The following is a 25,361-nucleotide window of genomic DNA, read 5'->3' as shown; positions in this document are numbered from 1 at the left end:
GTTAATGGTCTCCATTTCTACCTCTGTAGAAGATGGATATATCCAAGTCTTAGTTCTTTTTATTTATTTCTATGCATTTATTGTTCACTTGCAAGGCGCTTATACAGGATGCAAATACTGTTTCAAAGCAGCCACAGGGCAACAGGGATGAGACATGAGATGATAAAAAATTACAATACAAACAAATATAAAATACAGCAGGGATGGTGAAGACAAACCTACTATGCCTTGTGAGTGTTCAGAATGTGCAAGTACAGAACGGACTGGGGATTGGAATAGATGCTGTGATGCTCATGGGTGAGCAGCAGGTGAAGTGCAATTTAAGGTAAGTGCAAGCCACCAAGGGTGATGGGTGAGCCGAGGCAAGTGCTGAGGATAGACAGAAGCTGGGATGATAAGGTGAGGAGGTCAGGGCTCGAGGATGCATAAGGGCCCTGCACACCCATCTGGCGACAGTCTAGCGTAGGAGAGAGGGGGGGGGGGAAGAGGTGAAGAGGAGGGTCTTGAGGCTCTTCCTGAATTTAAGAATATCCTGCTCAAGACAAAGAGTGAGGGGAAGGCTGTTCCAAAGAAGGAAGCCAGCTTAGGAAAGGGATCAACCACATGCCCTCCGCTTAGTGAACCACTTTACACACAAGGAATTTGCGCCAGAGGAGCACAGAGGTCTAGAGGGGGAATATTTAGTAAGGGAGATGCTTATCGCATGGTACCCTTGCCCCAGATGGCCTTGTGGATGATAGAGGGATTTGAATTTAATACGTGAAGCCACCGGGAGCAGGTGAAGACAAGGGCAGATGAAGGTTTAAATGAACGCAGCAGCTGACACTCGTTTCATCGGACGGATGTTTTCCAGGCATTGCAGCCAAACGACAGGAATCTGCAATACAGCTGCTGTCCCAGAGGCAGCATGGCATTGTGGTAAAATAGTGTGTCTGTATTTCTCACATAGCATCTGAAGGCTGTTACCTTGGCCTTCTTGGAAACTCCGGTGTACACCCATCACACTGGAGCCTCAAAGTTCTTCCCAGCCTGGATTTTCTAGTCAACCGGAGTCCCACACTTTCCACTGATGAGGCATAGCCTCATGAGGGAACCCTGCAAGCAAAAAGGTCCTCAGGCAAAGGGTGCGCTTGCTAAAAAGAGGCTTTTGCCAATTAGTTTCATAGACGGTTGGCCGCAGCATGGCTTTTAAATTGCCTTCCATACTGGCGACAGGAAAGAGGTTGCGAGGGGACAGGGCTTGAGCCCTTACAATGATCTAGGTTAGCCTCCCTCAAATGTAACACTCCTCGTTCATTAAAGGAAAACATGAATTCCGATTAGGTATTGCTTTACTATTTTAGCAAATTAATCCTGGAAAACTCACTTCCAGAAACTCTTCCTATGTGTTCCCAAGGACTGTTGCAACAAAGGCCATTTCTTTCACACAAGGATAAGGTCCGTAAGAGTGTAGAGAATCTCTTGCTTAAAGGCAGAATACATATATTCCCTATATGAGCATAAGAGGAGTAACCTTACTGCAATTAAGTTTGGTCTATTTTTTGCAAAATCGTCTCACTGAATGCACAGAAGAGTTTAATACAGTTTCACACTTGTTTTGAAGACTAAGTCAATGCCACCAGATGTTGTAGCTCGTTTTAAATAAGATCCTGCAGAATTTTAAATATCTACACAGGTCCGCATTTTATAACTTTAAATAATACACTGCAATATTGCTAATTACTCTGTACAGAGCTTGCAGAGAACCAGCACAGCATAAATGAAACCTAATACGCACAGTCAGTAGCTTTCAATCAGCCTAACATATCTTACTACACTGCCAAGAATGCTGCTTATTCTTGAAGACCATGCTGCATGGCATTGTGCGAGGATCTCACTCGTAAAAGGGAAACAGGTTGAAACAACGCAATACTAAGAAAAATACACTGGTGTCTGCATAAAACAAAGGAGGAGATACTCATGTTGATGCCACAAAAATAGGTGTATGTTTGGACAGGAGTAGTTTGTCCATAATGGCTGATGGGGCACCAGCCTACTATTGATGAGCCAAACCAGTCCAGAAGGAAATTCTGGTTTACTTGCGACACTTTTCAGTGCCCCAAACATGCATGCCCAATCTGCCTTGCAAGGCCAGAGGCATGTTGCTTCCCCAGGTGGTGGGGTGTGTGTGGTGTGTGGTCTTGCACCTTCCCGCACATTCAGACATCGAGGTGCATTGAGCTGGAGCCTAACTCCACACTCATGTGCAGGAACCAGGAAGATCTCTCTGCTTCCTGTTCTTGTTTCAAGGGAACCGGAGGACTATTGTGGGAGCCTCAGGGAGAGCAGAGTATGTAACAGTTCTCACAGTCCTATTCTGGATGAGTTGCAGAGGGCAGAGAGTAGAAGCAGGCAAATTTAGAAAGAGGCTGTTGCAGTAGTCCAGCCTAGAGAGAACCAGAGTTCTGGAAACAGTGAGCTTCTGGGGGAAGGAGAGGAAAGGAAGAATACCTCTGATGAGGTGCAGTTGGTAGTTTAACTTCTTATAGACGTCAGAGATGTGAGGAGAAGAGTGTGTGGCCTCAAAGATGACCCCGAGGTTCTTAGCCCCACAGGTGGGAGCACAAAGAGGGCCAGGGGAGGCTGGGCAGAGAGTGACGCCAAAAAAAGGAGTGTGCAGATGAGGAGAATCTCCGTCTTACTGGCATTAAGTGTGTATGCAGGTGTGTGTGTGTGTGCGCATGTGAATGTGCGCATGTGTGCGCGTGCGCGCGATTGGGCCTCATCAGGGAGGGAAGTTGCATTTGTACAGAGGTAGGCCGTTTTGGTACGGGCTCCTATTGTGACATTACATCTTTCTTGGCATCAAGGGTAAATCAAACAGGAGCATTCTCACATGGCTAGATTGGCCTGTATTTGTGCAGCCAGTTGACAGATTTTCTGTTGCATGGCATTTTTTTCTCTGCATCTAGGTTAAAGCAAACAGAGGTGTTAATTGGCCATACAGTTCTACATTGGTGAGCCTGCATGAACATGTTTGGTGTACTGGCATATACTCTCTGCAAAGTCATGAAAATATGCTGTACGACTCTCCTATTAACGGATGGGGACTTGCATTTATTGTGTTTTTTCATGTATTACTCTACAAAAACGATTCAAAACTGTGGCTTTTTACCAACATTTTCACAGAAAGCATGCTGTTAAACCATGTTGCTTTAGTTTGTTCAGCCTCTATCACTATGCTCAGTCACTCATGCATATTCGTGGGAATTATGCATGCCCCTCCAATTAAATAAACGGTTCCTGCCACCACTGGGATTAGAAACAAACCTTGTGCTCAGTAAACCGTTGAAGGACATGACATAGGTGCACACACCCCCAACAGTAAAATGAATACAGAAACATGTAATACATGTATTCCTAGTTTACCACCCCCGGTCTGAACAAATCATTCATCCAGGAAGAAAGAGGAAAATGCAATAAAGAATGCTAAATAGCGCTATAACTACACATACGCCCAGAGCTAGCCAAACACTTTCGCGCACACAGGGCTCAATTGTGAGCAAGCAAGCAAGCAATCATACAACTTTACAATGTGTGTAATTGGATGGGTGATAAAGGAAGGCCTCATACTGGGCCTTCCAATGGCTTTACCATTTGTTTATTCTCACCTTGAAATAGGGTTACATGATTTCTCATGGCAGTCTTCATGTTCTAGTATTGCAGCTTCTTCCTCCAGCTTGGACTGGTCACTACTTGGCCACCTCAATTATTCTGATAATCATTTTTGATTGAGTCTTGCAGTATTTGGGGAAATTAGTTCTTTTTGACATTTGGTGCATATTCTGTCCTCTTGTCATCCTTTTCTTGATTTCATTGTATTTTTCCCCCCATGTTTGTTTCTTTCAGCCGGTCCATCATGGTTCATTGTCATGGCATATCACTAGAACTGCATGTAGTTTCCTCCCACAGCTTTTTCTGCGATCAGAGGTTTCCTCTGACGTTTGTTCTGTGGTTGGTGCTTCCTGGAGTGTGGGACTTTGCACTGATGGCCTATTCTCTTGTGCCTTCGGATCTTTGTAAGGCACAATAATGGTGTTTGGGGGAATCTTGGGAATTAGATTTCGATCATGATTATATCAAAGTTCTTCTACAGAAACTGAGCCACTCGAGGGCTCCAGGACCGAGTGGCCTTTGTAATGCAGTTTTGAAGACTGACTCTCCATTCTGGGCCTCCCTGCTATATAGTGTGTTTAAATCTGCCCTAGTCCATCAAAAATGCCCCGATTCATGACATACTACTACGATTGTTACAATTTTCAAAAGGGGTGGCGACAAATATTGTCCCCACAATTACAGGCCAATAGCCATCCTGGACTCAAACTCCAAAATGTTTGCTTCACTTGTTTTGACTGCGCTCTCCTCATGGGCAGTTAAATCAGGCATCTTGAAACCCAACCAAATAGGTTTTCGCAGGGACCACCATTGCGGATTACTTGCAGAAGAAGGTATGGCAAAAGAAAGTTCCTAATATCTATGCGGTTTCCATCAGTCTAGCAATGGCTTTCGATAAGATTGAACGCAACCTGCTCTGGATGAATTTAAGGAAGTTAAAGTTCCCAATATTCTGTCCATTTTAATTATTTTACATTTTGGCACTACTTTCATGTTAGATTAAGTCAGAGGGGCAATACATCCCAATCTATTGAAACATTGAATGGGTTGCACCAGACCAGGGCTGCGTCCTGGTGCCTCTCCCATTTAACATCTACCTGTCAGAAATTGGAGAGGAACTTGTAGATGCTGCATTTGCCTCCCCCTCGGTGCTTGGGTTTAAGTTATTTTGGGTTACCTACGCAGATGACAACCTGCTTCTGAACCACTCCAAGAGAGGTGTATCCAACGCTCCTTAAGGCCTTTGGTCAATACGCAATGAAGAATGTATTGCCCATCAACACCACGAAAACTTAAATGCTCGTATTCAATGCGTATTCCATGCGGGCCGTAGGGAGTGATTAACAAGCTTGATGTTGAACTCTCAAAAACTCGAAGAGGTACGAAATCTGAACTATCTGGGTTTCAATATCTTTAGAGTAAACAGGAAAACCCTTCAGATAGAGCAGGTGACTGCTAAGAATAAGGACATGCTATGCCAAATGATGTTATTAGATCGCCGTTTGATAAATTTTCAGTAAAGCCACTGTTCAAGTTCTATGAAAACTAAGGTGGTTCAGATGGTGTATGGGTTGGAGGTTTTCCATCAGCGAACAGAGCATCATTTTGACTTTCTGGAGGGGCTGTTATGGAAGGGTACTTTGGCCATCTCAAGATCTGTTCCAATTGATGTCACCCGAGCAGAGTTGGGTCAGATTGCCTTAAACTCAAAGATTCAGTGGAAGAGGGCACAATTATGCTGAAGGTCTTCCAGCCACCTGCTAATTCCATCTTTGAGCAGGTGGATACAGCAAAAGCTCAAGTTGAGTGCGCCCTGGTACAGTGATGAAATAGGCACTTGAGTTTGGCCTCCACTTGTCTGGAAGAGGTGGTATTTAACAAACTTTTAGTAAGGACGAACATTAGTCAATATGACTGGATGACCACTTGCAGGAAACTGAACACCTCCCGACCGCATGCCCCATGCATTGCCTCGTGCTGCCCACGTGGTCCCTCACAATCTCGCAATCCTTGACTGCATGGTTCCTCGCAACTCCCTAAGGACGTGTCTCGCAACTTCTTTGCGTTCCCCGGACGCGTTTTCTGTGCACTTCCTCATGCCCCCCCCTCACCTCCCCTGTTCCCACGTGCCCTCTGTTCTGCCTGGACTGCCCTGATCCCGGTTTGTCCTAATGTTCTGTATTCTGCCGTTTCTTTGCCTGCTTGGGTCATCATCTCCATTGTTTTTCTCACTGAATGTCTTGTTTTGCTTACACTGCCTGTATTTCTCCTTATATTCCTCCCTCATCTAGGTCCACTTTCGCAGATTTCTCTTGTGTTGGGTTTTGTGGCTTTTGTATTTGCCTCACTGACTGCCCTGCCCTCTATTATACTGCTGTGTTCCATTGCACTCTTCCTTCCTCCAGGTTCTCATTTGCCAACTAATTTATCCTTGCTGTTTTTGGTTTTGTCGTCTTAGCAAATTATTCACTTAGCAAACTGTTCTACTATTGTCTGAGCTCTTGTCGTATTGGTCAATTGGCTACTATTGTCTCGTCCCTCTGTCTCGTCTGCTTGCACCCTTCCCTGTGTCCGTCCCTCTCGTCTCCCTGCCTCCCCCGACCCACCCTCTTCTTCTCTCCTCTCCCTACCTACTCTATGGTGCTCTGTTTCTCCCATCCTTTCTAACTGCTTCTCTATCAACTATCCTGCTCTCCTCACCAAATCTTTTAGGAAGATGTTTAAAAAGGACATCCTGGTCTCCAACCCAGGCCTCCCTATCGCCGACAACTATACCAGTGCTTCCTCCAGGCAAACCCTAACGACATCTTTTTTTTCATGCCTTCGCCAGACCTATGGATACTCCATATGGTCTCTGTGCTTTCTCCTTTCTCTTCTTCTCCCATTAATGGCGACACCCAGTGGGAGGCCATGCGGCCCCCTTCCACACTTCTAAGGTCATCATTAATGTTTACCTGAATGGTACCATTTTGGTCCAAGGCCCTCAGACCAACAGTCTCCTCTTTGATAGAAGCTTCCCGCGCCTCATCAATTTCCCTTCTACTGCTGGCCCCTCTCTTCCCTCCATGGCTTCCTTGCCTTCCCCCGGTGTCTCCGCCTTGGCTACCTTGCCCTCTCCTCCTTCCTCTTCTGCCCCACCTCAGACCACTTCTACACCTTCGCAGGGCGCACCTCTGATTTGGACCCCTCTGCAGAAGTCTTTCAAAAACGACAACCTTCCCATAATGCCACACTCAACTCTCGCTCAGCTGTTAAACACTCCTCTGCCATCTGCCCCCTCCTGGAAGAACTTGACCTCGATGTACTCAGTCTCACCAAGACATGGTTCATGGCCAGCTCTGTCACGAGCTTTGACACTCTGCTCCCGGATGGCTACAAGATCCTCTCCGCGCCCAGATCCAACTGTTCGGGAGGGGGTGTAGCCCCTGATCTTCCCAGAGTGGATTTCTGCCTCGGTCATTCCTATGCAGGCCTACTCCTCTTTTGAATGCCACATCCGCAGGCCCTCTTTCTCTCCTGGCCATTCCCTTACTGTGGCTCCCATCTATCAGCAACCTGGTCAGATCTCCTCCTTCCCCTCTGAGTGGGTGGCCCTCTCCTCCTCCTGCCCTCGACCACCCAACTGATCCTTCCTGGAGATGTTAACATCCACCTGGATGCTTCCTGTCCTACTTCTGGACTCTTTCACCATCTCTGTGACTCTCTCTCACTCCATACCCTCCCCTCTGGCTCAACTCACTCTGCAGGGTACACTCCGGATGTTCTGATCTCTTCAGACCTTCCCCTTTATATCCCTCTCACCACTCCTCTCTCCTGGAGTGATCATGTTCTCATTTCCTCCTAGCTCACCCACTCTACCCCTCAGGCCAAGCCAACTCCAGCACTGCCACCTACTTTCTCAATTATCCGATCCATGAAGCATGTGTCAGTTGGGCTTCACAGCCACTTTCTCACCCCCCCTCCCATCCCCTTCGGCTCACTCACACCCTGACACAGCCCTCTTCATGCTCCACTGATACTCTTGATGTTCTTGTCCCAGTCATGAGGATCTGCTTGAAGCCCAAAGCTAAGTGCAACTCCTGGTACGACTCAGAACTCGTCATCCTTAAACACAAATGCAGAGTGGCTGAGAGGAAATGGCGTGCTTCCGGTACATCCTCTGACAAACTAGCCTGCCGCCTGCTCCAAAGGCAATACCGGCTCGCTGTTGGCACCAAGAAGAGAGCCTGCATCTCTGTGGCATCCAACAACTCGCCTGAACTCTAAAATCTGCAAGGAGCTGGCCAATCCTGCTGCAGTCTCCAAGTCTCAAGTCCCCTCCCAGGCCCTCTGCACAGCCCTGGCTTCTCATTTAATCTCTAGAACTCAGGACATCCTGTCCCCTCTCTCTCTCTCTCACTCTCCCCCTCCTCCCTCTACTCCCCGCTCTTCCTCTGGCCCCTCTTCGGCCACCTCTCCTCCCTCCTTCTCTGCCTTTCCCCCATTCTCCCCAGACACGGTTTCTAGAAGAGCCTGATCTATGAAAGTCTTGTCAAAACAGGTTCTCCTCTGTTCCTCCCAAAATATCAAGGATCACATTGATACCCTGGCTAATGCTCTGGGTGACTTCTGCAACCACTCCTTTGCCACTGGAGTCTTCTCTTCCCCCCTGAAGCACTCCCTTGTGCACCCGCTTACGAAACCCTCAGCCGACCACTCCTGCCCGGCTAACTATTGCCCGATCTCCATCACTCTGTTCCTGGGCAAACTCCTGGAAAAGCTAGCCATCTCCCAGCTTAATCTTAACACTGAATCTGTTGGTTGTCCCCATGACCATCAGTTTGGCTTCAAAGCTGCCAGAAGCATATAATCTGCTCTCCTGAACATCCATGAAGACCTGCTCGCCAACCTCTATTCCAATACCCCCTGTGTCCTCATCTTACTTTATCTCTCTTCTGCCTTTGAAACGGTCAACCATGCCATCCTGCTCAACCGTATCCATGATAACGTGGGTATCACCAATCAGACCCTGGCTTGGCTGACCTCTTTCCTCTCAGGTCCAACATGGGTCCTTCCTCTCCTCTATCTCTCTCTCTACCTGTGGTGTTCCCCAGGGGTCTAATCTCTCTCCCTGGCTGTTCAACCAATACCTGGAATTTTATGTCCACCGCATTGCTGCTCGCTGCCCCATCTTTCTGCCAACTCTTCTCCTTCTCTCATTTCTGACTGTCTGCTATCCAGGAGTAGTGTGCCGCCATTGATCATTGCTGTAATGCCATTAAGACTGAAATTCGCCTCAACGGCACACCTGCTCCCTCCTTTGCTGTCACTCTCTGGCTGACCCGTCTTGGCCCTCATGCTGCTCCCACCTGTGAGGCTAAAATCCTTGGGGTCATCTTTGACTCGACACTCTCCTGGTCTCCTCACATCTCCGACATCTCCAAGAAGTCACACTACCACCTGCACCTCCTCATAGGTATTCCCCCTTTCCTCTCCTTTACCCAGAAGCTCACTTCTCCAGATCTCTGGTTCTCTCTAACCTGGACTACTGCAACATCCTCTTTCTAAATCTGCTTGCCTCTACTCTCCGGCCTCTGCAACTCATCCAAAACAGGACTAAGACTTGTACTTGGCCTCAAGACCAGGGATCGTATCCATCCAGGACTGAAATCTCTGCACTGGCTCCCAGTGGCTGCAGGGATCAAGTTCAAAACCCTCTGCATTGTCCACAAGGCCTTCTGGAGCCTGGGGCTTCAATACCTTCAACTCTCTCTGTGTAAATATCTTCCTTCTCAAGCTCTTCGCTCATCCACCTCCAACTCCCTCAGGGTCAGTCGCTTCTCCAAGCAACAAGTTGGTGGTAGGCATCTTTCTTCGGCTGGGGCCTCTCTCTGGAACAGTCTCCCTGCCTCTCTGAAACTTTAAGAGAACCATCTCTGGTTCGGAAGCACCTCAATGCCACCTTCTTTGCTTCTGCTTTCTGTCTTCCTCTCCCCTGCTGAACCCCTGGCTGAAACTAAACTGGCAATCTGGTTAACCTTTGATCTCGGGCCCAGGTCCCCTTCCCACCAGTTTCACACCTGCACTGCCCCCCCCCCCCCCGGCAAACCCTTGCACTTGGGGGCTGTTTCTGTATCCTTAAAGTCCCCTACCAGCATTTGACACTTGAAGTCTGCAATTACCTTTGCACTTGCCACCAGCTGGCTGCACTTTTTATTTGTTTTATTTAACTGTTGATACCATGTACTGCACTTCCCCCTCCCATTTTCCCCCCTCACACTTTTCCCCTCCCAGCCCTGCACTTGAACACTCAATATCACCTGGCCTAGAAAGATCGTTGTCTCCGTCTTCCCTCTGTTCCCCCTCCCATGCCGCGTCTTGAAACACTTGTGAAAAGGCGTGTTATAAATGCCATATCATCTCATGCTTAGTTTACACAGGCTGAGCAGAGTATTTAAGGGGTCATGCGCAGGCAGTTCAGCACACCACTGCCATGCAATGCTCCAATAAGGTTTTCCTGAAAGTGCATGTAGAAAAACAACCGAAAGAGGGCTGGATCAACAGTTGTGGGCAGGTGGGCTCAGAATTACCAAACCTGCTGTCTATTATTTGTCATTATAGAGCTGCATCTGCAACCCGATCATCCCTTTTTCAGAAACTATCCATTTTTCTTGAAGCCATCATAAGTTCTCCATAACCACCTGAAAAGAAAGCCACCACCAAACGTACCCAGAAATTGAACTTTAAGAGGCAGAGAGTGCTTTCCAAAGCTCTAATGGTCCATATCCTCGACACCGAACACCACAGTGTTTCCCCCAAGACAAAGAGGTAACAGGTAGGAGCTTCTGGGCAATAAAATAAGGTCCACCCGGTACTCAAATGCTCCCACTATCTGTAGCAGAAATGGAGGTAAAACTCCTTTCCCTGGACCCCACTCTTCTGGCAACAACCTTGATGCCAGTGGAGTGATGAATGGGGTGCACAAAGTGGAGATGAGGGGGCATAATGTACGAGTGTGGATGGAGGGGAAAGTGGCATATTGGGAGGTGCATAGCTCTCCCTAATTGGACAAGCCCTATGAACATTGAGCAGGTAGAGGAAGGACTAATCAGTGACTGATAAAGGGAGTAGTCCTGTGGGAAAGCAGAGCAATGGGATGGGTTTGTTAAACGGGGCTCAGTGGGTAGACAAAAAACGCGACCGGGCATTCTGGGACCAAACATCGAACCTTATTTTTGTCTGCTTTGAGAAATATATCCGTTTACCTTTCTCGGTTTTTAAAATGTTTATCGTCTAATCATAATATTCATTTTCATATATCATACAAAGTGACTTATCTTTAAGTTTCTTGGTCTTATCCACGAAGATTCAGTCTCCCATTCTCCTTGTTTTTGTCGCCTCCGCTACTTTACTTTTCTTAGACTATGAATCCTATAGTCTGCTGTTTCTTCATTTCTTGTAGACTCGGCGGATGTTCTGCCAGAAGGATTTCGGTGATTGGCTGCACGGGTTAATTGCTCTTTCTGGAATGAAATTCTAGAACAAATGCTAATATACAAGCCTTTTACCTGAGAGCAGGATTACTACCCGCTAATTTGATTGTTAATGTCCGTTTGGCGGAAATACCTCTGTAGTTATTTTCACACCTCGATTCCCCTGAATAGCAGTAATTTGATAAAACTCTGTTGCGGACGTGGGCAAAGCTCTGAAAGTATGGTTTCATTGGCTGCACACCGTACAGAGAGGGCTGTTTGGCATCTAAAAGGAACAAATCCCAGCATTCCACTGGCGGCAAACCAGTACATCTCTCAGCGTTTCATTGGCTGCCACCCAGTTTAAGTGACTGCATTAAAGAGGTTGAGATCTTCAACAAAACCTGGTGTTCTTTTGGCTGCAGCCCAGTCAACTTCCTAGTTGCTATTGGAGGAAACTTACATCGTGGCTTAAGATTGTATATTAGCATCTCATTGAGAATGAGATGCAAGAAAAAACACACAATCATGCATACACACGGTTGCATCTTTGTGCCTGTATGTGCATGTGCACTGGCTATGGGGAGCATGTGTGTGCGTTTGCTTGCGTGCTCACCAGGGTTTGGCGAGCTCTGGGCGTATGTGTAGGAATGTTGCTGTTTGGAATCCTTTATGTGCGTTTTCCTCTTTCGTCCTGGATGTGGGATTTGTTCAGACAGGGGGTGGCAAACCAGGAATACATGGTGGCATGAGGATCACATTGCTAGGTTTCGGCAAAAGTCAAGTGTACTTTAGCTAAAATTCCAGAATGGACTAGTTGATCTTAAATCACAGCTTACCTTGATCCTGCTTCTCCTTCCACATTCCCAATCAGGGTTTTTCCTTCCTCTTCATTCTGCAGAAAATGGGACCTCATTTGGACTTTGGTGGTATCTGTGCAGTAAATCTGCACAGATACCACCAAACTGAATTACTGTTACAGCCACTTGGTCCGGCGCTATTACCGCTGGATTACAAGTGGTGGTGGTGTGGTTAAGGCCCCCCATTTATTTTTTGGGGGAGTCCATAGGACTCAATGGGGCTTTTTTGGCGAATTACAGCAGTGATCATTCCGCCACAGAAATTCTTCCAATTTTGCAGATTTTTTCAGCTGAGAGTTGGAGGATTTACCTCCAGCATGATGCTGGAGGTAAATCCTCCACTCCAGGGCCATACACGTAGTATGGCGGGGCGGGAACAATCAATGGCAGTATTTCCGTAACCGCTCAACCATACTTGTAATGAGGCCCATTGTCTTCTTAGCGAATAGGATTCACTTCTAGCTGCTAGTCATTCTAATCGCGTCTCGATCTTTCTACATCATTTGACACCATTTTCTTTTATTAGTGTGATTCAGTTAATTACAACTTTACACACACAGCATTTCATAAATTACACCACCATAAAAGATAATAAAAAGAAGCATTACATGTCCGTATCCAATTCATATAATAACCTCTATCATTGTTAACATCAATGTATATGTTGATGTTCCCATTAAAGTTGTGTATTAAAATCATACAAGACACTTCACTAATGCCGATTACGAGAGTACGTGTATCTTAGAACTACACAGAGGGATCCGCTGATATGCACGGACTAATCTAGGTAACGTGGCTAGCTTAGCTTCAACCAATAAACATAGTCTTTATTGACAAGGTCAGGGATAGACTACAGCCAATACACATCGTAACCAAAAGGTCTCCCTCCGAATCATATTCAAATCCTCATCATGCAGTCCATAATGCCAGGCATAAATGTTTGTGAATGTAGTGCAGGCAGTTAGCACATGTCATGCTGGCTCTAATAATTCAAGATCACAGCACAACAGACAAGTGCGTTTCTCCCTGGGGATGCACAAACAGGCGCCTGTGATCTCTGGCACATTCAATGTATTACATTGTATTCACATGAACGCCCTTATAAGCTTGACCAAAGGGAACTGGTAGATCTACTGTTGCTTTTTTTTTTCAAGGAGAAATCATTCTGGCAAATGTACTCCGTGACTTCAATTTCCCATCAATGATTTTCTACCCAGTCCCTTTTGCAGCATGTTTTTTTTTTTTAGAGAACTTATCAGTGACCCAGCACCATCTTCCCACACTGGGGTCCAAGCAATTTGATCAAAGAAAGAATCATTGGCTACCTTAAATTCTGACAGAGAGCAACACGAATCATCCAACAATGCCTTTTTGATTATAGTGAAGAGAGAGTTATCCTCAGCAGTCATCATATTCATATATATATATATATATATGCCTCTTCTGATCTTCATGAGGATTGCCAGAGACGCGAGGCCCAGGTTTGACCCATATTGCTTCTATGGGGGTTCTATTAGATAGACTTAGAAGTTTATGCAATAGCTGACACTCCAGTTTTTTTTGCCCATTCGTCAAGATTAATGTAAGAAGCTTCTAAGGCGCATAATGTATTTGACCCTATTGATCATACTACTCTCCTCTGGTTTCAAAGGGATTCTCTGGTGCTGGTCTTCAATGGTTCCTATCCATTCATTGGTTATCCATATCATGGGGTTGTAAACCTTTAGTTTGTTGCAGTGTCCAACGGAGCTCCGTTTTGGGTCCCATTCCTTCTTCCCCCCCCTTCCTACCTCACAGTTTGCTCTATCATCTACATTTAGGTTACCAGGCCATTTCTACACGGACGACTCAGATTTTTGTTTACTTCTCCCTTTCAGACTCCCTTCGCGCTACTATTTCTGCCTGTCTTCTTGCAATCCAATCTTCGGTTTCCATGCATTTCTTACACCTTAACCCCTCAAAAAACAGAGGACCTATTTTTCTCTGCTTCTTCTGTACCTCTTCCTCCATCCTCCAACGACTTCAGCATGTAATCTGGGTACCTTCTTTGACTCTTCTACACATCACGAACACAGTTTACTCATGCCACGGTCAACTTTACAATACACATAAAGCCCATCCTTTTCTCAACGTTCATGCCACTAAACTTTTCTTCACTAGTCTTTTCTCGCTTGGACTACTATTCTGCAGCTTGCACCCTTACATTCCATCTTTAACTCTTCAATCCAGAATCCATTGTCTTTTGCTCATACCAATTATCCTCCATTCTCTCTCCTCCCTTTTCTGGATTTCATAGGAATCCCTGTTACTCTCATATACTTGGTATCATCTTTAAATGCATATACGGTCTAGTTCTCACTTACCAATTTAATTCTTGCCCAATGCCCCCCCATGCTCCTTATTACCGGATTCATTAATACTTATAGTCCCCAAACCACCATGTGAACAATCCAGATTCCAATCCTTTTCTCTTTTAGCCCCCAGATATTAGAACTCCCTACCCCTTTGTAGTAGATGCTTCCCAACTTTTTTTTCTAGTTACATCTCAAAACCCCTTTTTCTCCACCTTTAATCTTTTCCGAAACCTTATTTGCTGGTTTCATATTTGTGTACCATTTATTAAGTACAGAGCTTTGCGGGGGAAGTGCTTAACATCTTAAAATACAAACTTCAAGGGGCGCACAGCGAGCTATACATCACTGAACTACATGTCCCAATTCTGGATTGGCATGAATAAAGAGCATAACAAATTTACCTAACCATACAAGAGGGAACACGTTTAATCATTTTACAATGGCAATTTGGAAGCCAATTGTAGCTTACCCAGGTGGTACACAAAAAAGATACTGCAAAATTGTATACATGCACGCATGCATGTATAGATTTGCACAGCCTTAATAAAGAACTCATTACTGATAATAACCTGCAACTATATTAACTGAGCTGGTGTTCATTCTCATAAAAGCCCAGCACTTTACGAAATCATATTACCTTGTAAAATTGCAATAGTCCTCAAAACATCCAATAGCTTTTATAACCCCCATCGGGGTACATCAGTTCAATTGGATAACTTTTGTATTAATCTCCTGTGCCGTGCTGCTTAATGTTCAAATCTAATTTATTTTCAGAATGATTTACTCCTATGCAGAGAAAATGCTGAACAACCGAATGCTAGACCATACTCAAATGCTTGATAAAAGCAGGATTTAAACTGAGAAAGGAAAAGCGGAAGTTGTTCTAAGAAAGGGTAGATTTCCTGGGGCAGATTACCTGGAGTACACTATATTATGAAATATTACATGCAAATGTGACTTAGTTGAAGCTAAGAAATGCACCAACGCATGAAAATAATGGCCTCAGGGAATACTATGCAAGGTTTCTAATGAAATGTTCATCTTGCACTGAGCAGTCAAGACTTCTTGCTAAAAGTGTGAAACAATAAGAATGGGTGAGGGATACCGATGATGCTATTGAAGATGTAAAACAAGCCATCACGAACACCCAATGTCTCAAACCGTTCAACGGAGCAGTCCACACCCGTGTCACGGTTGATGACATGGGTACTGTGATGATTTACCAGGTATCGTCACTTCTCACCAAGGTGGAGCCTTTTCCAATGAGGCTAGAGAGTTGAGGCCACTACCCAAAAGTCGCCCTAGGGGTGGTTTAATGTGGGAGGACCTCATGGGGAGGAACTCCCTCAATGGGGATAAGGATGATGTGACCTGGTGGGCAGAGGTTCAGAAGCCAGCCTAGTTTCTTGGAACAGGGTAACCTTCTGGACAAGCCAGACCAATCAAGGTAGCTTGGCGGCGGTCAAGACTAGGTCTCAGGAGGGGTGATGGTGACTAAAAGACCTCAATGAGCACACAGAGCAAAGGACACTTACAAATCCCTCCCAGTCAGATGTATATATATTAAGAATACAAATACATTTATTTCAAGGCCTTTGAGTTTCAACACAAATCAAATCACAGTAATACTTTTAAGCCAACACGATACATATATACAAGACCAATGGGGTCTGAAATGTTAATGCACGAAATGGGTCCATACTTAAAAAGGAAACTGGTACTGAATATAGTCTTTAGTCCCTTCTCCATCAAACACACTCCTAACTAAGAGGCAGTCCAATCCCTAAGAAGATTGGAGCCTATTGCTCAAATGTACTTGCAATGCTGACACAAGCAGTAATACAGATGGGCAAAACAGGATCTCTTCAAGGGTCTGTAGCAGCTCAGAAAGGTGGGTGAAGTGAAGAAGAATAGGTTCCCACTATTCGAGGAGGGCCTCCACTTGAGGACAGAGTTGATGCCAAGAGTTGGGAATAGTTTGGTAGTTCACACTAACAGTGGAAAGGATAGGGGACCTCAGGGGCCACTTGCGCATAAAAATGGATTGTGGTGCTAGGGGCCACCGGTTAGGGTTGCGATTACTCACCGACCCCTGGCGCACTCCAGACCAAACTTCGGCAGTCGAGTCCACTTCAGTTGCAGGTTCAAGTGCAACAATCTGGCTGCTCTGCGTATTTCAGCGACAAAGATACAGTGTTGTTCCTAAACGGGACAGTGGCGCTTTTTCTGCTCCTGGTGGATGGATCAGGCGAGTTTCACTGCAGCAGGCTTCAGGGGCAAGAGGGGCACAAAAGCATCACGCATCACACCTGAAAAGTTCATCACCACGGCTGGGCAACACAGTAACTGTATGCTGTGGTTCCGGTGCACCCATTTACTCCAGACCTGGGAAGGCCAAGTGTACAAAATTCAGTGTGAGAGTGCTGGTAACACAGCTAGTGACGTGCAAAGTTTCAAAGGACTCCTTGAAACGGCGGCGGTATCAGGGCAAAACTCCTGCACAAGCTGGTCAGCCCACTGGTTGGCCCAGGCACACTTATGAAGAGGCTTACTTGCAGGGTTTGATGAAGGTGCTGAGAGTAGTTGGTCCCACTATTCCAATTGGTCGAAGCATCTTCGCAGACCTTCTAGGATGGCCAGATGCAGAGGGGTCCAGCGGGAGGACAGCGGGCTCAAGGTGCCAAACCTTCCAGCGCGTCACCAGCGGTTCCTCAACTCGGATTCTTAGTTTCAGGATACTTGGATCCCATCCTTCCTTCAGTGAGAACTCCAGAGATCGACATCGTATAGCTGTGTGGGCCCTTCTCCTATCCAGAATCTCCTTTGCACCAAAATGAAGAGGACCCAATGGGAGATCTCCTCACATTCAGGCATACCATACATGGACCAATCACAGACCACAGGGGTACCAGGCATTCACAGCACTCCAAACTCTCTGGCACCCAGGATGTGTATTGGGAACAGACACCCCAGCCGACATCCTGGAGGCATACACACAAGGGATGCAGAAGCCCACAAAAGCTTGGATTTTCACGGGAGAATGCATGACCAAATAATGACTGACCGCGGTCGGCTCGACCTGGGGAAGGTGAAGGGGCAAGATGGCCAAAGAACCTTGTGGCATGGCCATTTTGTAGCCAGGCTACCCGTTTGTGCCAAACACGGTTAATGCGGTTTACTTGTCAGGAAATGGTTAAAAATATATGAAAGGATAAGCTGCCACCAGCCCTGTCTGTGACACATCTGAACATCGCCTAAAAAATCCTTCAAGAGTATCTAGTGCCTTCAGAATTCACTATTAGACCCAAGTGCACTCTACTGTAAGGTACCTTGTACACTTGTTACATGTTGCAGAAAAGTTGCAACATTGGAAAGGACAAAGGGAAACAAAATCTACCAGTACTGACTGTCTTTAAGGGCATGTCAGTGTCCCCATAACAAAGTGAGCGAAAAGCCCAGAGAAGTGCAGAAGTAGGCTGGGCTCCTCTGGTAAAGTCAGACTATGGTGGTTAAACACAGCAAACATTTGGGGGGTACACAACTGGAATGAAAATTGCACATAAATGGAAATATTTCCTAACAGACGACCACCTTGGGTACAATCTGTTGTACTAGATCAAACCCCCCCCCCTATTCCTTAAACCACCCCTTCCATTTCAAACCATTATATTGAGATTAAACCAATGCATTGCTTTAGGGCCTTGGGTACACCCAAGACAGAAAATACTAGGACGAAGAAGAGCACAGAAAACATGAGGAATACCGACTATGCTAGGATGAGGTGGCTCACAGGAGGCATGGGGAATACCAAGAAAACTTTGACAAGTTTTGATGTTATGCTGGGGCGGAGTCATTCCTATTAAGTGGAAAGAGAAGGGGGACTCACCATCTTCATCTTCCCTCCTCGTCGGAGAACCTGGGAGTGTCCAAGTCTGCACTAAACACTAAGAGGGCTCTGCAGAAGATGCCGGTGCATGGCTGAGGTAGTCCGTAATGGGCCCTGTACCGGCAGGATCGAGCCCAGCAGGAAGCAGGCGAGGCAGTGGCACAATCTCCAGGAGGAGGTGGACCTCCTGGTCCCCCAACAGTGCCGAAACTGCAAGGAGTCAACATGCAGAATCGCACGTTAGGCAGTAACGTAGCAAACGGCTGCAGAAAGTGGGAAGGCCGATACCAGTTCCAGGAGAGACCGGCACCGTGCAAGCAAGTCCCAGAATGTAACTGGACACATAGGCAGACTCGTAAGGAAAATGGGAGTCTTTGCTTCACACTGGGGCAAGCGTAAGGCCTGGCAGAGGGCCATCAAGGGTCAGGGACCCAGAACAAGGTGAAGAGTGCATCCAACTAAATCTTCCTCATTCCAGTGGCATAGATAAACCCACTGACCGCCAGAGAAGGGTCTGGGACCCCAATATAAATACGGCAAGCATCAGCTGAAACCAGCCTCACAGTTGTGGCAAGAAGTCCACTGATGATCAGAGTAGGGTGTGGGACCCACCCAACATTGAAACAAGCCTTTGAGGAAATCCTTCTCATTATAGTGCCACATATCAGTTAGAATTAGTTTGAGGCAGGGAAACCCCTATTACAGATAGGTATTGTGAGAGTTATTTTACTATAAAGTCTATAGCAAAAACCATGCCACCCTTGTGTGAGTTTTCTTCTTCGACACCCTTACAGTACACATAAAACTTTATGGAAACACATTTCATCCCTAAGGTTTGCACGCTTCCCAGCGAAATTACACAAACACACCGTTCCATCTGTCGATATTCCGCTTGAACAAGCAGCAGGCAGATTGCTTAGCAAGATTACCCACATGACAAGGGGGACGTTTCAGACGTCTTAAGTGATGAGTGCATAGCCCCATCCATTTAAGACCTAGAAAAAGATGAAGGAATTATAAAGGAGAGTAAATCCTTCAGAAAAAGACGTACTGAATAACTCCGCACATATCAACACAGGGTGGTCAGGTGAAAGAAGTCTACAGGTAACTCATTGAAAATGCCCTTATGGAAAAGAAACCATGACTTTCTTCAGTCTACGGGCAACCTAAACCTACTTCTAGAGAAAGGACAGCTAAGGAGCTCCCCTAGAAAAGAGGTGTTTGAGAAACAAGTATGGGTGGCCAGGAATGGACTAAGAAGTGTAGAAGGTAGTAGAACACTCTGCAGGATGCACCTCCACAGACAGGAGGCCGATACCCAGACAGGCACACTTAGACAATGCTCCTTGAGGTGTATGCATTTGCTTTAAGTTCAGTCTTGATATTATATGACAACTTAAAAAGGCATGAGGACAAATCGGGCATCTAACTTATTGACTATTTAATTGGATGCAATTGAACTTTTTAAATATCACCTTAGCCAATTTGGGTAAAGTATTGGTGATTGCCTTCAATAGAGAAGGCTATCCAGCCGAAAGATTGCAGATCCTTCAGAGCAACCCATTTCCATTGAGATGACCAAGTACCTAGAACTCCAAGGTATTACTCAACCCCAAATGGTCTTTGGCCAACATCAAGCCAATGGATTAGTGTAACATGCCAACAGATTCAAAAATCAAGTTTCCAACCAGTTGTGGCATCAGGGTTGGAAGGCAAACTGTCTACTCTGCGGGGCATAGCAGCTCACAGAACGACAAGTCAGTCACTACATGAGAAACACCTTTTTTCTTTAATGGCTGGTAGGCAGGCAAGATCGAAATGGTTTGCACTCGGGATGCCTACTACCAAAGATCCTAAAGCCATTGAGAACATTGATAAATGCCTCAAAATGAACCATACAGTCAACCATGAAACAGGTGCATGATGCACAGCATGCAATCAAAGCACCCAAGATGCAACCAGGTGGCAGTTAAAATAAAGCTAGACAACAAAAAACAGGCACTGTTTACCTAAATACAACAGAACCCTTCAAGTGATACCTATGGGAGAAAATCACATTGTGCTCGAAGACCGCAAAGAAGATGGATTGGAGAAAGATTGGCACGCTACAAAAGTCTACCAAGTCTGCCGAGATAAACAACAAAGATGCCATTGCAACCGATACCGACACCAACAAATTGGAGAGCTTCAACGACCAACTTGGAGCGGCTGATGATCATGCACCTGAAGTGAACGTAAACTGCAACTGCAAACTTTATGCAGTGAAAGACTGGACACCTTGGCAGCCATTACATCCCAAATGCAGAGACACAAGAGGAAGAATAGTACCAAAAGACTGAACCAGAGTTATATTGAACCAGGTGTCGTTTATATTTTCTTCCAAAATTATTAAGGAGGGCGATGTGTGGTGTTCAGTCCCATTTCCCTCTCCATGCATGCTCCGTGACCTCATCAAGATCAGAGCGCGCAAGCTCATCAGCACATGCTGGGCGAGGCGTTTGGCATTCACAAGAGGAAATGCAACATTAACTGCACTCGCCTCTCTAAGTAACTTTACCGCACATTTACAATTTTAAAATATCGATTGGTTGCATGTGCAGAATAAATCAATCTTTTTTTTTTATTTTGAGTGAACGATCAGGCCTCTCATGGAGGCACGTGGAGTTAATGTTGTGTTTATACAAAATAAACCTCAGATCAAATCCAAGTTTTCAAAAGGCTTTATTGAATCTATACAAGTGAAAGGTAAGTAAGAGCGCCAGTGCTTGGTGTAAAGGCTCCATCAGCCATTTCTCATTGGATAATTGCACAACAATATTTCCATCTCAAAACATTTGCACACAAAGAATGCACACTGAAAAATACAATAAATGCTTTCAAAGTCATCATCTGGAATGGTTCAGAGTAAAAAAGGGGCACAGCATCCCCTGTCCTTGTCCAGTAGGAAATGCTAAAAACACAGGGCCTCATCACGAGTTGGGCACTATCCCCGGCCGGTATTACCACCGGGGCTTAGCTCTACCGCCAAACCCCCTGGCATATTAGCGCCAGATCACAGGTTCGGCATAACGGTAAGTTACCATTCCCGATTGGGCCCTTTCGGGAATTTCCCATTCCCCATTGGGTTCAATGGGGAATGGTCAGTGCTATTACCGCTGGCAGTATTACCGCTAGCGGTAATGGCATCGAACATTGACAAAATCACAGTGGGTTTGCCCCCAGCTCAGAGCTGGGGGTTTATCCACCAGGCCCGTGATTTGGCGGACCCTTAAATGCAGCATTTAAGGGTTATCACCAAACTCGTAATGAGGCCCACAGTATTTCAAATCAACTATTTTTACTGCCTTGCTGATTATAACTCATGACATTTAACTAAACAGTACCCCAGGGGAGCACTGCATGCAATAATTCCAAAATGATTACTGGTAAAATACTGCCAAAAACTGAACTGCTGCAACTTTGACCTCTTCCTAAATTATAGTGGTAAACCTATTAAAACACCAGCCCCTGCACTGATCCAGCAAAGGAACCCAGCTTAAAAACGCCTTTTAGATAACATGTTTCCCTCACCTCTAACCTGCCTCCGTCCCTCACTTCCTCTGCCTCCACTAGCATTCAACCATCATGGCCACATCTCTAACTCAGGCAGCCAACATGCACTTAAACATGTCTAAGGTTGGTTATATCTATGCATGTTCACCCATGTATCGTCCCTGGTGAATTTACTTCCCTCCACAACGTGGTCAGAATGTCTCTTGAACTCACCCCATTGTAAGAAGCTCACCGCTTCCCATCAAATCAAATTTCCCATCTATTGTACGTTCTTTTGAGATTAAAAGAGCATTGCTCCTCCCTGTATACAAATACATGAAAGGATGCACTGGTGCATGCCTGCAACTTAAGACTTAAGGAATACAAATATGCTTCAGAACACACATGGGTTTCGAAAATATGGCTAATCCACGTGCCCAGGGACCCCCCCACCATCGGCTTACTGTGCCTGTATAATGCACACAAGACTGTATGTGGAAATGCGAGCTGAAATTCTGCGTGACTCACAAGAAGCTCTTTTATGTTTAGCAGGGAATGGGACTCTGATAGAGATGAGAATTTGCCCACAATTGGTTGCCCACAATGGGCGACAGCAGCAGAGCACTTCCTAAAGGTAAGAGGGAATATGACAGCAGGTGGATCAATACTGGACTACAAAAAGGAGTCCGAGAGACCACCAAAAGTGACAAGGCCAATAAGAAAGCAAAAGAATGGAGAAGTGAGGACAGAAGTTGAATAGGGAGAAATAGGTTGTGGCGTGACTATCAATCTCTTCTCAAACACTCCTACTCAAGGGAAAGGGGGAGCTGGGAGGAGGGGGGAGAGACCTGGCATAGGAGCAAGGTCACAGAAACAGAAACTAAAAATCTAACAAAACAACAAAAAACTTTCAGAAACAAATGGAGTAATTATTTTAAAAAAAGTATTCAACCCAAAATGTTAAAATCAGAAAGCAACTCGCCAATGGAACAAAAGAGGATTTATCAAAATTTTGTACTTACAGCTCCTCCTTCAGGGTTGCACACGTATCCGTAGGCAATTGTTTTGTCGATGGTGAAGCCAAAATCCGACCTCCTGATGTGGCCAACTGGTTTGCCATTCCTCCATATGCCCTCCAAGCCAAACATGGGCACCTTCCTGTGGGATCAGAAAGGGTTTAGCAAACATGAGTTGGACGATTCTCACTGTGTAGAGGTCATGTGCATTAGACAGACAACAGAACAAGCCTTTCACTTGGCTCTTCAATTTCACTTTCCTCCTTCCACATGCCTTCTTCATTCAAGCAGATCATCCCAATCCTGAAAACATGTCCTTGCATCCTATACTTCTCATTTTGATAGTTTTTTTTTTCCTTTTCATGCTAAACTACTTGCACGGCTTGTTTATACCAAAGTATCTTCTTATGTAAGCACACTTTACTTTCTCCCTTTCGGTCTGGCTTTCACACATCTCCCTCCACTGAGACTGCTCTTCTTCACATCCCCAATTCCCTAATTTCTGCTCCTCACGGTAGCGGTTCTTCTATTTTTATCTTTCAACTTATCTACAGCTTTTGACATGGAAGATCACCGTACTGTCCTCTTTTCCCTTGCTTCCTAGTCTCTTTGGCTCCGTATTTGTGTTTTTCCCCCATCTTTCTAAGAACTTTTTCAGTGTCAGGCTGGTCAAACGTCTTCCCCTCCACCCTCTTCCATACTGTTACCCTGGGTTCTGTACTTGGTCCACTTCTCTTCTCTCTATACGATCCCATTCTCAGTTCTCATATCCTATTTCAATCTCATCTCATTTCTAGGTAGCAGACTCTCAGAACTTTATCTTTCGGTTCTTTCGCTGAAACCCTTCATTTGACTAGATTTGCCTGTCTCTAGGCCATCCAACTTTTGATGGTCTCATTGCCGCCATCTTCACCGTAGCAAGACAAAAGTCCTATGTGTATCCTACTACTTTTATTCTTCCACCCGAACCTCCCTCTGCCCACTCTTTCCCAGCCTCCATTTTTTGTACAAATGCTTAAATTCTTGATGTCCTTTTTTATCCTTCTCCACAGATTTCTAACACGGCATGTATGTATAATTTCAAGATTTATAATATCCTTCATGTACAGTGCTTTCTCTTTTCATAATACTAAATTTCTCTTCAGCTCTTTAATCTTCTCCAATCTAGTCTACTGTTCAACCCCCCCCTTGGTCAGTCCCCCTGCCTCATATCTTATTCAACTTTGCTCGTCCACAACTCTGCTATTCATTGCGTTTTCTTTGCCTTCATGTTCGTCTATTACCCCCCCTCTCTTCATTCTTTCTCTATGTTTTGACTCCTCTTTTTCATTTTCCCTGCATGATCTTCAAGTGTATCCATGGCCTCCCTCCATCTTACCCGTTCCTTTGTTACTTTATACTCTCCTTCTAGTCCTCTTTGTGCTCAGCCCTTGCATCTTTTGTCTGTTCCTTGGCCTCCCTGTGCATCATCCCGTGTGGCTGTTTCTCTCCTCTCGCTCCCAAACACCATCTCCGCCCTCTTCATACGTCTTCCATACCCATTTGAAAAGTCATCTCCTCGTTGCTCCTGACAACTGATCTACTGTTTTTAGATTCTCTCATCTGACATTATTTATCCATCTTTACATATTGTTTTTGTACTGATTGCATTAATGTGTTAATTGCTTTGGTGAAAGCGCTTTACAAATGAGAATAAACACTGAAAATGCCAAATAGAGTTTCCCACTCCAAACCTTCTAAGCTCCTTGAACATACAGAGGATTCAGCCAATTTATTTTTCCCAGATGTTTCTATGGCACAATTCCACCCACATAATTCAAGCAATGAGCACTTTGTATTCTTCTACGCATTGTACAATTTCCTGTAGCTTAGGGAATGCAGAAATGGTGTGTCCTGATCAAAATAGACACTCTTATTTTTGTTATCTACCCACTATTGATCTATATGGTGCAGTATGAGCAGAAAAATCATACACAAAAGAATAAAACAAGACAGGCAAAATTCAACCAAAGCACCATAAACCATTTAGGTTTCCCAGTGAATTCAGCTTCTGAGAAAATCCATCTCTGCTAACATATTGCGCCTTTCTCAACAGGAAGAAATTCAATGACTTTAAATGGAACTAAAACCTTGGAAGCTTAGTCCAGTCCTGGACAAATTCTCCAGATCTATCCTTTTGTGCAATAATCTGGGATCCACTATTTCGCCAACCTGGACTGTAACCGCATTAAATTCAGACGGTTAATTGAAAAATGTCTTAATGGCCTGAGCCAAGCCTGCAAATATATGGAGGTGCAGTGCCTTTTGCAGGGATAACCATTCTTTTACTAACAAAATTCTGTAAGGATTGCCCGACTAGGGAGTGTTGCTGAATACGATCTTGCGTAAACAGTTTTCTGAGTGGGAATGAAACAAACCACAATGGCTGGCTGCCCACATGACCCAAGATGGTCTTCAACAGCACTGTGCTTTAAACCTTGGAAAGTCCATTTGGAGACATTCTCAGGGCTACGACAGGCAATGTTTAACTAATTGAGTAGCGATTGTTGAAAAATGTGCTTCAAATAGGAAATGCTAACCAGGTTTCACACTTGATCCACCAAATCGAA

The 25,361-nt window shown here is 45.3% G+C and overlaps 1 protein-coding gene across 5 annotated transcripts in view; it reads right to left on the bottom strand.

Annotated features, from left to right (window-relative positions):
• SARDH (sarcosine dehydrogenase) overlaps nucleotides 1–25,361 on the bottom strand; it is a 1,294,294-nt gene that overhangs the window by 352,517 nt on the left and 916,416 nt on the right. For all 5 annotated transcript variants that reach the window (XM_069609627.1, XM_069609628.1, XM_069609625.1 and 2 more), the window contains exon 20: nucleotides 22,759–22,894. In XM_069609627.1, the coding sequence (XP_069465728.1) occupies nucleotides 22,759–22,894 (136 nt within the window). The remainder of the gene's footprint in view (nucleotides 1–22,758; nucleotides 22,895–25,361) is intronic.

Source organism: Ambystoma mexicanum, chromosome 8 (genome assembly GCF_040938575.1).
Source record: "Ambystoma mexicanum isolate Mex_15411 chromosome 8, UKY_AmexF1_1, whole genome shotgun sequence".
Classification (NCBI taxonomy): Eukaryota; Metazoa; Chordata; class Amphibia; order Caudata; family Ambystomatidae; genus Ambystoma; species Ambystoma mexicanum.
Note: the sequence above shows the minus strand (reverse complement) of the source record. Positions and strands in the feature narration are given on the sequence as shown.